Source organism: Lampetra planeri, chromosome 1 (assembly GCF_965212315.1).
Source record: "Lampetra planeri chromosome 1, kcLamPlan1.2.h2, whole genome shotgun sequence".
NCBI classification, from domain to species: Eukaryota; Metazoa; Chordata; class Hyperoartia; order Petromyzontiformes; family Petromyzontidae; genus Lampetra; species Lampetra planeri.
Window position 1 is genome coordinate 12,751,740 of NC_136107.1, and position 14,928 is coordinate 12,766,667.

At 41.8% G+C, this 14,928-nt stretch overlaps 1 protein-coding gene and 1 non-coding gene across 2 annotated transcripts; both read right to left on the reverse strand.

Annotated features, from left to right (window-relative positions):
* Positions 1 to 1,563: 1,563 nt before the first annotated feature.
* Positions 1,564 to 11,515, reverse strand: LOC144718162 (beta-galactosidase-like). Its single transcript, XM_078593891.1, has 16 exons — positions 11,222 to 11,515; positions 10,637 to 10,812; positions 10,044 to 10,194; positions 9,692 to 9,752; positions 9,475 to 9,569; positions 9,217 to 9,394; positions 8,754 to 8,812; positions 5,684 to 5,805; positions 5,282 to 5,322; positions 4,933 to 5,051; positions 4,377 to 4,451; positions 4,083 to 4,172; positions 3,586 to 3,699; positions 3,067 to 3,198; positions 2,277 to 2,522; positions 1,564 to 2,009 (listed from the first exon to the last, which is right to left on the reverse strand). The coding sequence occupies exons 1-16, from the start codon at positions 11,294 to 11,296 to the stop codon at positions 1,788 to 1,790; spliced, it is 1,956 nt and encodes a 651-aa protein (XP_078450017.1). The 5' UTR covers positions 11,297 to 11,515; the 3' UTR covers positions 1,564 to 1,787.
* Positions 11,516 to 13,143: 1,628 nt separating this feature from the next.
* Positions 13,144 to 13,214, reverse strand: TRNAG-GCC (transfer RNA glycine (anticodon GCC)). Its single transcript has one exon. It is a non-coding gene; the product is annotated as a tRNA-Gly (tRNA).
* Positions 13,215 to 14,928: the final 1,714 nt, after the last annotated feature.

Consider the following 14,928-nt stretch of genomic DNA (forward strand, 5'->3'; position numbering starts at 1 on the left):
TCAGCTTTGCATCGTACAGTGAAGCCTGTACCTCATACGTCCTGACTTTTCCAGTGTTCTGCTGTTCTCACAAATAGGATTATGACTGTATAAAGGTCATGAGCATCTGAATAATGGCATACAGAAAGGGGACCATTATAAACATAACATTTACTGTTTTACTCTTACATAGTATCGTACCACAACTTGCTCAAGAAGCACTTCCTAATAACTGTAATCTTGGTTTTGTTCGAATGTAATTAAAATGAACAGAAGTTTTCTGGTAAATTTTCTAAAAACAATTGCAGTGCTGTATATTATAAATTGTATAATTCAAAGGTAACATACGTACCTTTTTTTCCAGAAAGCATTAGCAAAACTATAATCACCTACGACTGTGTGCAAAGTCAGTTGCATTTCTCTCCTAGACTGGGCTCCACGATAGAAATGTAGAATTTCCACCAATGGTTCAAGGCCACCAACAAAGAAGAACATGAATTCTAGATTTGAAGCTTTCGTGACTGCAAGGAATCATCTTCTTAGGTTTTTTCGGTAAAGTCACGTAGGTCAAAATTAATGAATTTTGTACACCGGGCCCTCAGGATGAACGGATACTCTGACCGTACTATCCGCCAAGCTGTTTCTCCCACCACACAGAAACAGCCACATGAAACTCCGACCAAAACCATCACGTTACCATACATAGCTGGCGTGACCAAAAAGATCTCCAAAATTCTAAACAAACATAAGATCCAAGTCCGATTCAGTACAGTGCATAAAATCCGTGATCTGATTCCATCTGTGAAGGATGTCGTTCCTGACTTACAGTATCCTGGAGTCTACAAATTGAGTTGCATTTGTGGTGATTGCTACATTGGAGAAACGAAACGTCATGTTTCTGATCGTGTCCGCGAGCACAAGTCAGATCTGAAACACGGCAGAACTGATTCTTCTGCCGTTGCCGATCATTGCTACAACTCGGTGGGCTCTCATGAAATTGTCTTTTCCGAGACCAAGGTTCTCTGCAAACCTCCCGGCTACCATCAAAGGTTTGTACACGAAGCCATACAAATATACAAACACAGACATAATTTCAACCGCGATGATGGGTACAAACTTAGTAATCATTGGAAAGATGTTATCAACCACGCAAAAAAGACTTAATTACAAATTTTTTGGACCATCTTATCTGACAGGCACTATTTTACTTTACTTTACCGAGTGTTAATATCCCCAGTTATTTTTATTTTTTAACAGTACTCTCTTCATTGTTCAGCCAGCATTGGTTAAACATGGGCATCTTCGTTCTATCAGACCTCCCCTCCCCCTCTCTGTCCATTGTGTTGGCGTGTGCTGTAATTGGCCGCTTGCGCACAATCGCTTCCACGCCGTCGCTCACCCCCCCTCCCTCCCGATACGTTCCATTCATTGGCTACCATAGTCTGATGAGCTCCCCCCTCCCTCTCCTCCCCCCCTCAACTCGCTTTTAAGGGATTACATCTTGAATCATTGCCTCACTTGATGCAGCTAATCTGGCTGTGACGGTCCCACCTGATGACGGAGACTTGTGTTGCCTCCGAAACGTCGTGATTTTTGTTTTTTATTTTATTTTCATTAATTTTGACCTACGTGACTTTACCGAAAAAACCTAAGAAAAAAGAAGAACATGCTTGAACAGGGAGACACTGATTTCTCTGACTTTACGTTGCTAAACGAAAATACATCTTTTTATCTCTAGATATAGACTAATTCATTAAATAAAAACAATTGTTTTACTGAATTAACAAAACATTTATTTGGACAACTTATCATCTGAATGTTCCATTAAGGATGGGCCTGTCCAGAAACTGCACGAGGTAGCTGCATCCAGCAGACTCGTGGCCCAAGCAGGACACTCCCTCCAGCTCCAGCACGGTCACATTGTTGGGCTGCGATGCGGAGATCACGCTGGCGGGCACATAGAGGGTCATCTGGGGCCCTTGTCTTGGCCAGTATCGACCCAGGTTAAAGCCATTCAGCCACACCTGGCCCTGCCAACCGAAGTGAAATTATTCGTGAATATCGAGAACAGTTTACATCAGTGATTACAAAAAAAGACGACATCTTACCGTGCTCCCATGTGTCTATAATTTACTGAATGTCCTGATGACATCTGTCCTCATGACAACTCATGCACAAATCGCAAGTCATTTCTGTGCATTTACAAATATGATCCCTAAAATATTATACATAAACTTAGAATATTTTTTTGGTTAACGTATAGCTGATGATTATATGTTTATACTTAAATGTTCTACCTTTGTCCATCCATACATCTTGAGAAAGGTGTCCCAGGGAAAGCTAGGGATATCAGGTGGGATTGAGAAGGAGCCGTGGTAAAACGTTGGAGCAGCCATTCCTGCTTGGTCCAGTCGTTTCATCTTAACAGAAGAGTGGAAACTCGAGGGCAGTAAACCCTCTGCTATCACCGAATCAATGTCCAGAGAGTAGATCATCCAGTCAGTCAAGACTTCACCATCAAGGATCAAACCAGAGAGAAGGCCCTGCAGAGAACACCTCTTGGTTAGGATTAATGCTGAAGTGCATAGTAAAAGGCAACACATTATAAATAGTAAAACCCAGAAAAACTGCACTATTAGGTCCAATAATTACAAACATCCCACGTAAGATTTCAACAGTATCTTGAAAGATTGAGTAATCATTCTGTGGTTTCCAGCATTAGATACATAAAACAACTATCACCTACTTCTAATCTGATGTCAATGCCAAAAAATGTTTGACCATATGAACTTTCCTGAAGATGTACTGTAAATTGGTCGTCCTTTATAAATTGTTCTGAGAGATATGTGTGCTGATTGATTTAATTTCAGAAGTACACTCATAGATATAATCTAATAAATGTGCTCCCTTTAAAAACATAGAAAAACTAAATGCATGGTTTACCTCTCAAGTGAGTGAACTTGAGCAAAGTATGGGCTGTGGTTAACAAAAAGTTAAAAGCCGCATTTAGTCAACTATCTAGTTATACACATCGGTCATCTGTCTACTTATACTCTTAGAACAATTATATTCAAGTAAAGTGCGTACTTTTCTTTCACCAAGGTGTTTTCCAAAACTGATTCTGCCCATGTTCTCCACCAGGACATCCAGCCATTCTCCAACATTGCCCTCTATAGACACAGACCTCCTCCTATCCCGGTCCAGCACCCCCTGCACCACCTGGAAGAGACAGCCCAGTCTACAGCTCCACAGCTGGTTTGTTTAAACATACACTTGTATGGTGCACTTTTGAAAGCATAATACTGGCTTTGCTTTAGAGCCAGGTTTTAATACAATGTATTTTTTTCTTGCCATAAACACGTTGCCAGCTCAAAAGCGATATCCATAAAACATAATCATAATATTTTTCGATTTAAAGCTTTCGTGACTGCAGGGATTCATCTTCTTGGTTATTTCGGTAAAGTCACGTAGAAGGGAAGTAATAAAATAATAAAAGTAAAACATAATAAAATAATTCTCACGACGTTTCGGCTACAACGCAAGCAGCCATCTTCAGGTGAAGAAGATAATCATAAGTCACTAAATAGTATGAATTGCATTACAAACCCCATTTATGGAGACATATGCACGGTCATTTAGCCCGTTTGGTGGAGGACGGAGCTGTGCTGGATTAGAATAGTTTTTTGGAAGCTTGGTTCTGTAAAGCATGAATCCATGGTGCTGCATATATTCATTCACAATAAACACACAACCACACTGATGTCAGGAATATCATAAACAGCTGGAAATTAAGCAACTATAATCAGAACGTTTTTTTTCACTATCCTAGTATATGACAAATAGATTTTAAATGTACATAAAAATGTAAACACTGTTCCTTTTGCCTATTTAGAAATGCAATTGAACATAAAGCAGGCATTCCCCAGCCAGTCATTAAAATGCCTACCACATTTGCACGATCTGTACATGTGGAAATTGCAGAAGGCTTTTTTTTGTAATTAAAATACTGTCACTGCCTGTGTGAAATACATGAAAAAGCTGGTATGAGTCAAACAAATATGAATCTATAGGTTAGTGGTCCAGAGCTTAACAGATTTGTCTACCTGTTTCATCTCCTCGAAGCTCAGGGGGTGCTTGCTCTTGACGGGCCCATAAGGGGCTAAAATTTCCAGCAACTCTGTAAGTTTCTTATACTGGGCAGGAAAGAAACATTCACAAGTCTTATAAATGCATACATATCGCAATTTAAAGCATAATCATATACTGTGTCAAAAAATGTGTTCTTCACATGTTGTTGATATTTCTTGAATATCATACTGTTAGCCATGTACATTGTTGTCCATGTATATAAATATAAGTAAATATATTGTTCAATCAGACTATCGTAAATAAAGTACCGGGGTCATGTGCACATATCCATATGCATATTTTGGCGTTGGTGGTGGCATCGGACCCGCCGGTATATCTGCATACTGCACACACAGACAAGTAACAACGCATCTTCATTGCAGTGAAGTTATGAAGTTATGTTACATCTATCAAGTGATTTCAGAGGAGTCACTGACTACAGTGCTATTTAAATTACTTTAAACAGGTGCCATTCATTAAATAAATAAAGAATACACAAAAATTGACACAGACATAACTAGAATATGATCAAACACTCGCAGAGTTAAGGAGTGAGTAGATGGGAGAATGGTGTTTTTCAAATATTTGCATGCTTTGGCTGAATGTTTTTTTTCTGGCAGCCAGCCTACCATAATCGCAATCTGATACGAGTGTTGCAACCAGTTTGTTGCTCACAAAATCCTTTTCCGTTCTTTGCTAGTTTACAATGTTAATTGAATCTACCTCTGAGTTGTAGCTATTATGTGATTGGTTTCATGACTACGTTTGAGTTAATATTGGGTTTTGTGAAATGTGAAGTTGGGTCAGAGCCCACCCATTGTCTACCTTGCGTATAACATCACGGATTTTGTAAAGCTTCTCCGTGGGGTCTCCAGCCTCCGAGAGTGGCGCATCATAATCATAACTCGTCGGGACGGGCAGGAACGATACGTTAAAGTCCCCACCTGCAAGGGAATGACGTTAGGTCCCCGATTACAACACAACATTTATTCTCTGTGCAATGCACATCTTATCAATATAAAAATTTAATCATGGGACAGGTATGTTTTTTGATAAGTGTATATCAGTATTCTAGTTGATGATTTAATATAACCTCTGGTTGAATCTCTGAAGCTGTCTTGGTTGCTTACCATGTGGTTCAAATTACATTAATTCCTTCCTGTTTAATACTCACCACTCCAATAGCCAAAATTTGTGCCTCCTTCAAACATATACCTGATGGAAGAGAGAGGGTTATGGCTTTTTCTAATTTATTTCGGCATACAATTCTATTGCGAATAATTGCAATCAACTATGATATTTCACATATCACATATGAAATACATACATTGTATTTTGCATAAAGTTTATCCATATGTTTCTAGTCGGGTAAAGTACATGTTTATTCTAAATTCCTAATTCCTGCATGAGCAAATGTTGACATCAGTGAACAACAAAGTTTCATTTTATTTAACAAACACCTTGAATTTGTAGCTTTAAAATATATGAATTAGACATTAGAAACTAACCCCAGGAGTAGTGCACGCGATGTGCATGAAGGGTGCAGTGATTCGCAGTGTGTGTGATGCGTCCTCACATGTTAACGCTCGCCCCCAGGGACAACATCTGGTCCAGTGCTGATGCCACCAGGCTGCTGTCTCTGGTGGAATGCGCGTATCCCCAGTAGTCCAGCCAGCCAGTGTAAAATTCCGAGTTCACCTTTTTGTTTTGAAAATCATGTACAGATTTGTAAGGGCTTATTACAGTAATTTAATGAATTACGTACATTTGCAACAAATGTAAAGCTATGTTAATGTGCTCTACAACAAACAAGTTTCAGCTTTAAGTTTATAAATATAAGCAGGGCTTGGAGGATATTTTTATGCTGGGATTCAAAGTTAAAGTCAAAAGATGTCTTCATTCAGGTGAGCAGAGCGTCGTGCTGATTTCCATCTACAGAGTCAGGAGTGGAACTTCCACACTAATATGATGGGAGCCAGTCGCTCCATAGAATGCTGGGAATAATAATCGTGTACAGTAATATATGCCTTTGTAGTGATGTAGCTATGGTAATTCGACAGTAATTAAGATGTGTGCTTCCTACCCACCTTGCAGTTGTGGTCCTGAGCACATGTTATAGTTAAGCTAAGCTGTCCGTTGTAAACTCCAGCCTTTATCCATTAACATGTGAATTGGTTGGATTAGCACACCCAAATAAGTTACTTTCTTTCAAATCAAGATAGAAGGTAAGCTGTTACGTCCAAAGCAATCAGGCGTCCGTAAACAATATAGCACAAAGTCCACTTTTATGGACACCCTAAATTTAGTTTTCAATAATCTGAAAAGAAAAAAATACTGCGCCTGCATATTCCTAGATCTATCCAAAACATTTGATCCAGTAGAACATATCATTTTATTAAATACTTCAAACCCTACGATTTTCCGATTATAGAGTTGACTGGTTGAAAAGCTAACCTTCGGGTCATCATAAACTCAAAACTTATTTTCAAGGATCACATTGACCACACTGGGAGAAATGCAAAACAAAACTGGCTTTTTTATAGACACATCAACTGTTTCCCAGCTAAGCTTCATCTAGGGTTGATTCAGGCTACCATACTGTACTCTTTGGTTCTTTCGGTAAAGACACGTAGGTAGAAAAAAAATTAACCCGTAAAAACAAAGTTTTTCACTATAAATCCTTTATATGCGTGGCATCGGTTTTATTTTATTATTCATTTGTGTTTTTCTTGAGTAAGAGTTTCATTTTTATCACATTGGTATTTTAAATTAAATATGAATTTTTTTTTTCCTAAAAAGTGAAAACATTTTCACGAAAATAAATTGTCACGCACAACGAGTCTGTGTGCAAAATGTCAGCTCGATTTGATCACGGGAAGTGGGTTAAAAAACGACCGAAAGATTTGCACGGTCGTAAGCGCGCAAGCAAGTGAACTTAATATAAAGGATTTAATAATAAAATAAAATAAATCACGTTTCCATCGCAACACAAGCGGTCGTCCTCAGGCAGAAAAAAATAATATGTGGCGACATAAATAACCTCTTGTTGTAACAGCTCTCTCGCTGGTTCAGCAGTTCCACTGCTGGATTATTTTTTTCGCCTGAGGACGACCGCTTGTCTTGCGATCGAAACGTCGTGATATATAATTTTTTGTTTTATTTTATTTTATTATTTTTCTACCTAAGTGACTTTACCGAAAGAGCCAAAGAGTATGGATTCCTGCAGTCACGAAAGCTTCAAATCAAGATTCTACCATACTGTGTTTATTTAATTACTGCGACGTTGTTTACCATTCTGCTTCCAGTTCAACGTTAAACAAGCTTAACCCTATATATCATTCTGCTCTAAGATTTGCTCTAGATGCACCCTATAAGACCCATCATTGCGACCTGTATAAACAGCTCATCTAACATCCATCCATGACAGCAGAACGATTCACCAGGCCGTGTTTATATCTTTAGTGGCAAATCAGCACAATATTTGTTGGATCTGTTGACACCGCGGCAAGGCAGATCAAACCTAAGGAGTTCATTATTCTTTCTGTTGAATGTTCCGAGATGTAGATCAAGTTTCGGTGAATGGGCTTTAACAGCAACTGTCCCTTGTTTTTTTAATAATATTGCCACAAGATTAGATCTACATTCACTACCATCATCGAGTCACTTTAAATCACTAATTTCCAGTGAATTCCTGCATTGCTGCCACTGTATAAATAACTAGACGATGTGTGGACATCGTTTGCTTGTGACCTTTGTCTTGTGCCTTGTCAGCACTACTCTTTTTTAATGATGCTGTGTTTTGCTCGGTGAAATGTCATTGTTGATTGATGGCGCATTTATATATTTTTTTATTGGAAACGGTGTGTTTTACCACTGGCACTTTTTATGTCTAATCGTGCACGTTTTTATTCCTTCATTGGCTAAAACTTTAAAAATATAATTTTTTACATTTAAAATATTATTTCTTAAATTTGTGTTATTCATTTGCATTATTCATTTATTTTTTTCTTATGTGTTATGTCTGTCACAACAACGTTTTTTATTGATGAAACCCGACTTCAAAATAAACTGAACTGAACCATGATCACATGGCTATTGTTATGCTTCACAGCTTGAAAGCATTAATTACATAATTTGGTAACACAATCGTAAGGATGTGGCAGTAATAGCTTAGGGTGATATAGTATAATACTCATTTCCAAATGATTAGCGATGACACGATGCCTTCAACTACACCCAGTTCCTCGCAAATTACACGAATGCATTTTGTTGCTTATGAAATTGATCATAAACATGGACGCTGACAAGTAAGTTATAAAAAAAATTAAAATATGCAACGAGACATGGACATCGGCATAGCTAGGAATTACACTGAGACAAAAGATGGCACGTGGATCAGTTTGATCCGTGTTGAACCGGTCGGAACCGGTTTGAACCAGTTAGATCCGGTTAGAACTTGGCTGATGGATAGGACTGATATGGGATGGCTGCTAATATAGATTATATGCTCATGAGGATGACCACCATTGGCAAAATATAATCTTGTCTAAATAAAAATAAGTTGTTCTTTGAAAATAATTTGGATTTTATTTGAATTAATTACTTTTTACGCATTTTATTTGGACCTTTTAAATATTTATACTTACCAAAGGACCATTGGGTTCAAACTTCCGTTGCATTTCAAATGCCTGGGTTATGTTGGTTTCTGTTGATACACAAAACATATATAGTACTCTCGTGACTACCGAAAAAAACAAATAGTACTCTCATGGTTTGTGATACATTTCACCACAAATATGTGATTTTCACAGGGTCTTATGAGCCAACAATACCATATTAACTCCTACATTACAGACTCTAGAATGGTATAGATCCAGCAATCAACTATATTGTCTCTGCCAGGTGCAGTAAACATTGCAACCGAACCTGGAGATATATATTCGATTATACATGCAATCACATTTCAGACAAGATTCGGTTACAATGATTTTGAAACAGCATTTAATAAACACAAATTTTTACAACTAATTTAAAACATCTGTTGCAGCATCTTGTGATGTGTATCCACAGGGCACATCTGAAGTGTCGGGCTACCTGCATGCCACATACCGATGCCAAAGTCAATGGTGCTATAGAGGTCTTGGAGGGAGCCACATGACTGCGAGTGTAGCGAGGGTTCGTCCGTGGTGAAGAGCACAACGTCCCTGCCCAGTTTAGAGCGGAACACCTCTGTGAGGTGCCGCATGTACTCCATGTCGCAACCAAATGACCCATACTCATTCTCCACCTGTCATGTCAAACACGAACAGTTCAGACCGTATTCCGATTTTAGACAGCAACGTGTATATTACGACAGGTTGATTGTACCTGAATAGTGATGATTGGTCCTCCATTCTGGTAAAGCCATGACTTTACTTTGGGCAACAGGACACTCATCCAGCTATCCACGGCCTTGAGGTATTCTGTGATAAAACATTTCATTTGAAAAATAGACGTTAGCAGGAGTTCATGAAAAACAATGTTAAATACATATACAGTACTGAGCAGAGATCTTAAAGCACATGTGCAGGCTTTGATAGATCACCTTTGTCAGAGGAGCGTAGAACAATGCCTCGTTTCTGTATAAGCCAGGCTGGCAGGCCACCCTGAATAAGTGACACGTTTGCAAAGATTCAGGAACACAATCCTGCCATTTAATTAAATTACTAACTCCGCATTGGTTTTCATTTAAAAGTATGTTTGCACAGGTTACATTTTTCATGTACACAATAGCTTATTTATTAGTAAACTATTTTCCTCCCCTCCATAGGACGGAAATTATGGTTAATATTACACGTAACACATTGAACTGGATTTAAAATAAATCTAGCAGGAACAACGACCGGTGGGAAAATAGAACCCAGGATTGTGATGTAGCACATAGACATGCCACACACCATGTCCCACTCAGCGCAGATATATGGCCCTGGTCGCAGGATGAGTAGCAGTCCGGTCTCTTTCACTGTCCGGATGAATGCCTCCAGGTCCTTCTCTCCGGAGAACTCAAACACGCCAGGCTTGGTCTCATGGTAGTTCCACGGCACATACCTGTGTCGTGCTCAGGATGGCAGTGTTGGCACAGACACCGCACTGTGTGTTGACTTGACCATGTATCGTTCGGTCTCTTGTGTTTTCTGTAACACGGTATACTTTCTCGTTGTTGAGTACAGTACGAGAGCAGATGTGGATTACATTTTTTGTGGCAGTGGAGCAGTTTAGATATATATTTTTAACACGAAACATGGACTGCATTAGTCGCGCATGCAACCACTCCTCGGTTACATCTGTTGCTCGCATTAAACTTTCTTAATTGTAAAAAGGCCTATTTCAGATAAACGTACTGCTATATCAGTGGAGCACACGTCTAGCTAACATTTCTAAGAGTAAATAGGATGGTGAAGGATTGTCTTCAATTCTGTGACAATGCGTTTAACCCATTTTTTCACCAAAAAACCAAACTCCGTTATGGAATAACGAAAGCGAAACTAACGTTTGGACAGCATTGAGGCCAGTTGTATACATCTTGAGCAAGCGGTCCTTCCAGTAGACGCGGGGCACCCGGGAATAGTGCAGGCTGCCGGCAATGTAGCGAAAGGGTTCTCCATCCTTGACGAAGCAGTCTCTGCCACGGTCGATCCCAAACGACTGTCGATGGGCACACGTGGCCTGCTTGGCAGCAGCAGCAGAAACAACAATTCACGGCGTTTAACACGAAATCCGTGTCCTGTCGTTCAGTGGAGACGCACTCTGTTGTTGGGAATGATTACTGGTATCTGTCCTCCGATGTACATTTATCTATATTCACGTTCTGCGTTGGTTAATACAATCAACACAAACCGCAGACAGCATTATTAACAGCGTGAATTGTTTGCTTGTAAAGTCAGCATTGGCCACGGTACAATATGCGTGGTGTCACCGTGCCCACGGCTCTTGCTCACCCACAGCAACTTGTGACTTGTCACGGGGATTTAAATGCGCGTTGTCGTCGTGTGTGGTGGGTTCAAGGCATGTCGCGCGTTCGATTTGTGTCATTTATGCCGGTGAAGGCGTAAAGAGGGCATCGTTTCAGACCTACCTTCGGCGAAAGGCAAATCATTAATAACAGGAGATGGTGAAGAGTGCGACCCTTTCGTTGCGCCGCCGCTGCCATCCTCCTGGCTTTTGTAAAACGCCCTCCTCTGTAACGTGGTTTATGGCAGTCGGAGTTGCGCTTCGTCGTGCCCAGACTTGAACGAGTCCGTCGGTAGGGGGCAGCAAAGGGCGGCCGAGGAGGCTGTGGGGAAGGGCCAAGTTTACCAAAGAAGGCCTTTTTTTATACAGGTAGGAACAACAGGTTCCACACTGCCCACCAGGGATTATTTGTCTGTGTGACTGAATGTCGTGCATAAATAAATATATAATACAAACAGCTCTCTGATTGGTGGAGACCTACTGCCGGGTACGGAGAGGGGAGGTGCCTAAGGGAGGAGGGTCAGGGGAGGGGCCTAAGGATATAAGGGGGTGGTCAGGGGAGGGGCCTAAGGGAGGGGGGTCAGCGGAGGGGCTTGAGGGGGGGGGGTCAGGGGAGGGGCCTAAAGATATAAGCGGGTGGTCAGGGGAGGGGCCTAAGGGAGGGGGGTCAGCGGAGGGGCTTGAGGGGGGGGGGGGTCAGGGGAGGGGCCTAAGGATAAGAGGGGGGGTGGTCAGGGGAGGGGCCTAAGGGAAGGGGGGTCAGGGGAAGGGCCTAAGGATATGGGGGGTAGTCAGGGAAGGGGCCTAAGGATATAAGGGGGTGGTCAGGGGAGGGGCCTAAGGGAGGGGGGTCAGCGGAGGGGCTTGAGGGGGGGGGGGGTCAGGGGAGGGGCCTAAGGATATGAGGGGGGGTGGTCAGGGGAGGGGCCTAAGGGAAGGGGGGTCAGGGGGAAGGGCCTAAGGATATGGGTGGTGGTCAGGGGAGGGGCCTAAGGATATAAGGGGCTGGTCAGGGGAGGGGCCTAAGGGAGGGGGGTCAGCGGAGGGGCTTGAGGGAGGGAGGGAGGGGGGTCAGGGGAGGGGCCTAAGGGAGGGGGGTAAGGGGAGGGGCCTAAGCAAGGGGGAGGGGCCGACAGTTAAGGGGGCTGGCTACCTCAAGTCAAGTTATCTTTTATACAGGTAGGAACAACAGGTTCCACACTGCCCACCAGGGATTATTTGTCTGTCGTGCATATTTGTCTGTCGTGCACGAATGCGCTGTCCAACCAAGTTCCTACCTGCCCACTCCGAAGGAACCTGTTTTTTTACACGCTTTTATTTACACGCTTTTATTTAACTCACTTCGTCTGTTGTATCCTCAAAAAATAAATATTGCAACTCAATTTTTACACACTTCCCAATGTGCTATCGACTGCAAACTTCGTATAGGTATGTCATACTGATGACAACACGATATTCTATTATAAAAAAAAAATCCAAAACATATATTTTTTAACTTTTAACACGCTTTTATTTAACCTACTGTATGTGTTGTATCCAAAAATCTTGTAACTCAATTTCAACCGTATTCCCAATGTCGTATCGACTGCAAACTTCGTATAGCTATGTCATACTGATGACAATACTATATTCTGTCATTGAAAATGTAAAAAAAATATTTTTAAACGATCTTTTTTACGTCTCTAATTGTCGACGCTCAACTCACGTTGCCTGTAAATCACCACGGTCTCTGACGTCACGGCAAGCCTCGGGAGCCACGCCCAGGGGCGGGGGATGTGGAAGGAGAGGAGGGGCGATAGGGGAAAAGGGGGGGCAGCTCGGGCAGTACATTTCATTAAAGCGTGTTTAAAAAAATATATTTTTAAATATTTTAGTTTGTTTTACACAACGCAGCGCGAGCACAGGCAAAGCGATTTCACGTTGTATTATTATGCCTGTTAATCGCAGCGGTATACGACGACTCGTCCGTGACACTCGAGCGAACATCCAGGACGTTGGGTAATTGTCTAATAATTAAAAATATAAAATATTTATTTAAAAAAACGTTGCATTGGCCGGGAATCGAACCCGGGCCTCCCGCGTGGCAGGCGAGAATTCTACCACTGAACCACCAATGCATAGACACGGGGAGGGGGTGCCTGGACCTAGATGCCTATTGAGTTGGCGTATTCGTTCACAGCCAGAAGGCATTGATCACTGACATTTTGGTCATTCAATTGCTCGACATTAATGCGGCAAGGCGTAAAATGACCCCGAGAATTCTACCACTGAACCACCAATGCATAGACACGGGGGGGGGGGGGGGGCTAGACCTAGATGCCTATTGCAGTTGGCGTATTCGTTCACGGCCAGAAGGCATTGGTCATTGACATTTTGATCATTCGATTGCTCGACATTAATGCGGCAAGGCGTAAAATGACCCCAGGAACTCAAACCTAAATTGTGTCGCTTAATTGAGGTACTGCTGTGTGTTATCTCGTTGAGGGGCTGGGACTGTGCTGTTGTTGTTTTAACTGCCTTGCCCAATCTTAATCGGACTTATATAATCAACTAATTATGTTAGTTTAACACGTAGGCTTTTGCAACCAATATTATTCATAATCAACGTTTTTGGGTTAGATCGCGTTATTTATAAATGTGTTGTAACCCTCCACCACCCGACACGGCCAATCAGCAAAAAAGTGTCACGTTGACAAAAGACAAATAGTTCACTGATTGTAAATGTTGTGGTTTCACGCTTCAACACACCGGTGGGCTAAAACAGTGAACTATTTGTCTTTTGTCAAAGTGATACTTTTTTGCTGATTGGCCGTGTCGTGTGGTGGAGGATTACGACACATTTATAAATAACAGATCTAACCCAAAAACGTTGATTATGAACTAATTATGTTTACTGATTTGCTTACCATTTTCTCTCTTTTGAATTCCTTTTGTGTTTGCTGTTGTACCTTTGCTGACCAGCCCATACAGGACATCCGTGAAAAAGAGCTTCATATCTCATCGGATTCCTTCTCCGATCAAATGTTTTTTAGTTGTTGAACAATCTAATTCTGACATCGGTGGCAGCAAATATCCGGGCAGTTGAGGGTGAGAGGTTGTGGGTGTTGAGGAGTGGGTGGGGGACCTCTGGGAATTGAGGTCGGATTCACGGCAGCGTGGGGAATGTGGCAGGGAATTTGCGTTGGGATCCAGCCACTTGGGAGGCGCGGTTGAGACACTTTAATTGTTGTTACCAGACCTGGGGCAAAAATGTTGCCTTTAAATCGGTGTTATCTTCATTGCAATGCCCACGGGCGACTTGGCGGCCCCCTGGTGGCCTTTGGTTGAGCACCAGACGTGCTCCCCCCCCCCCCCCCCGACAATACACAAATGTCAAAACACCCCCCATCATATGAAAAAATAAGAGGTTTTACTATTTCTGAAAATAAACAGGTGTTAAGATGTTCAAACACCAAATAGAAGCCTTTTGCAAGGAATAATGTCTGCATTACATTGTCTTTCAAACTGATTGGCCTACACCAGAGACACCTTTATTTAGGGCCTCGTTTCACCAGTATCAGACCAGAGAACGCCAAAAGGCGAACAATCCACTATCATGGGTGAGCAGCTACCCCCCCCTCACCATCGTGCTGTCACAAACCCAATGGTTCAAATGTGTGACGGCCCTCAACACTGATGATGTCTTATCGGCGAAAGTAACCCCACCACCTCTGACAATTAGTGAACACTGCTTTAAATTATATGAAGAGAACGTGTCAAGTTAACAATTTTACCCGTGTACATATATATGTACACACAAGCAGCATACAAGGGATAGGTTGCTCCCCAGCC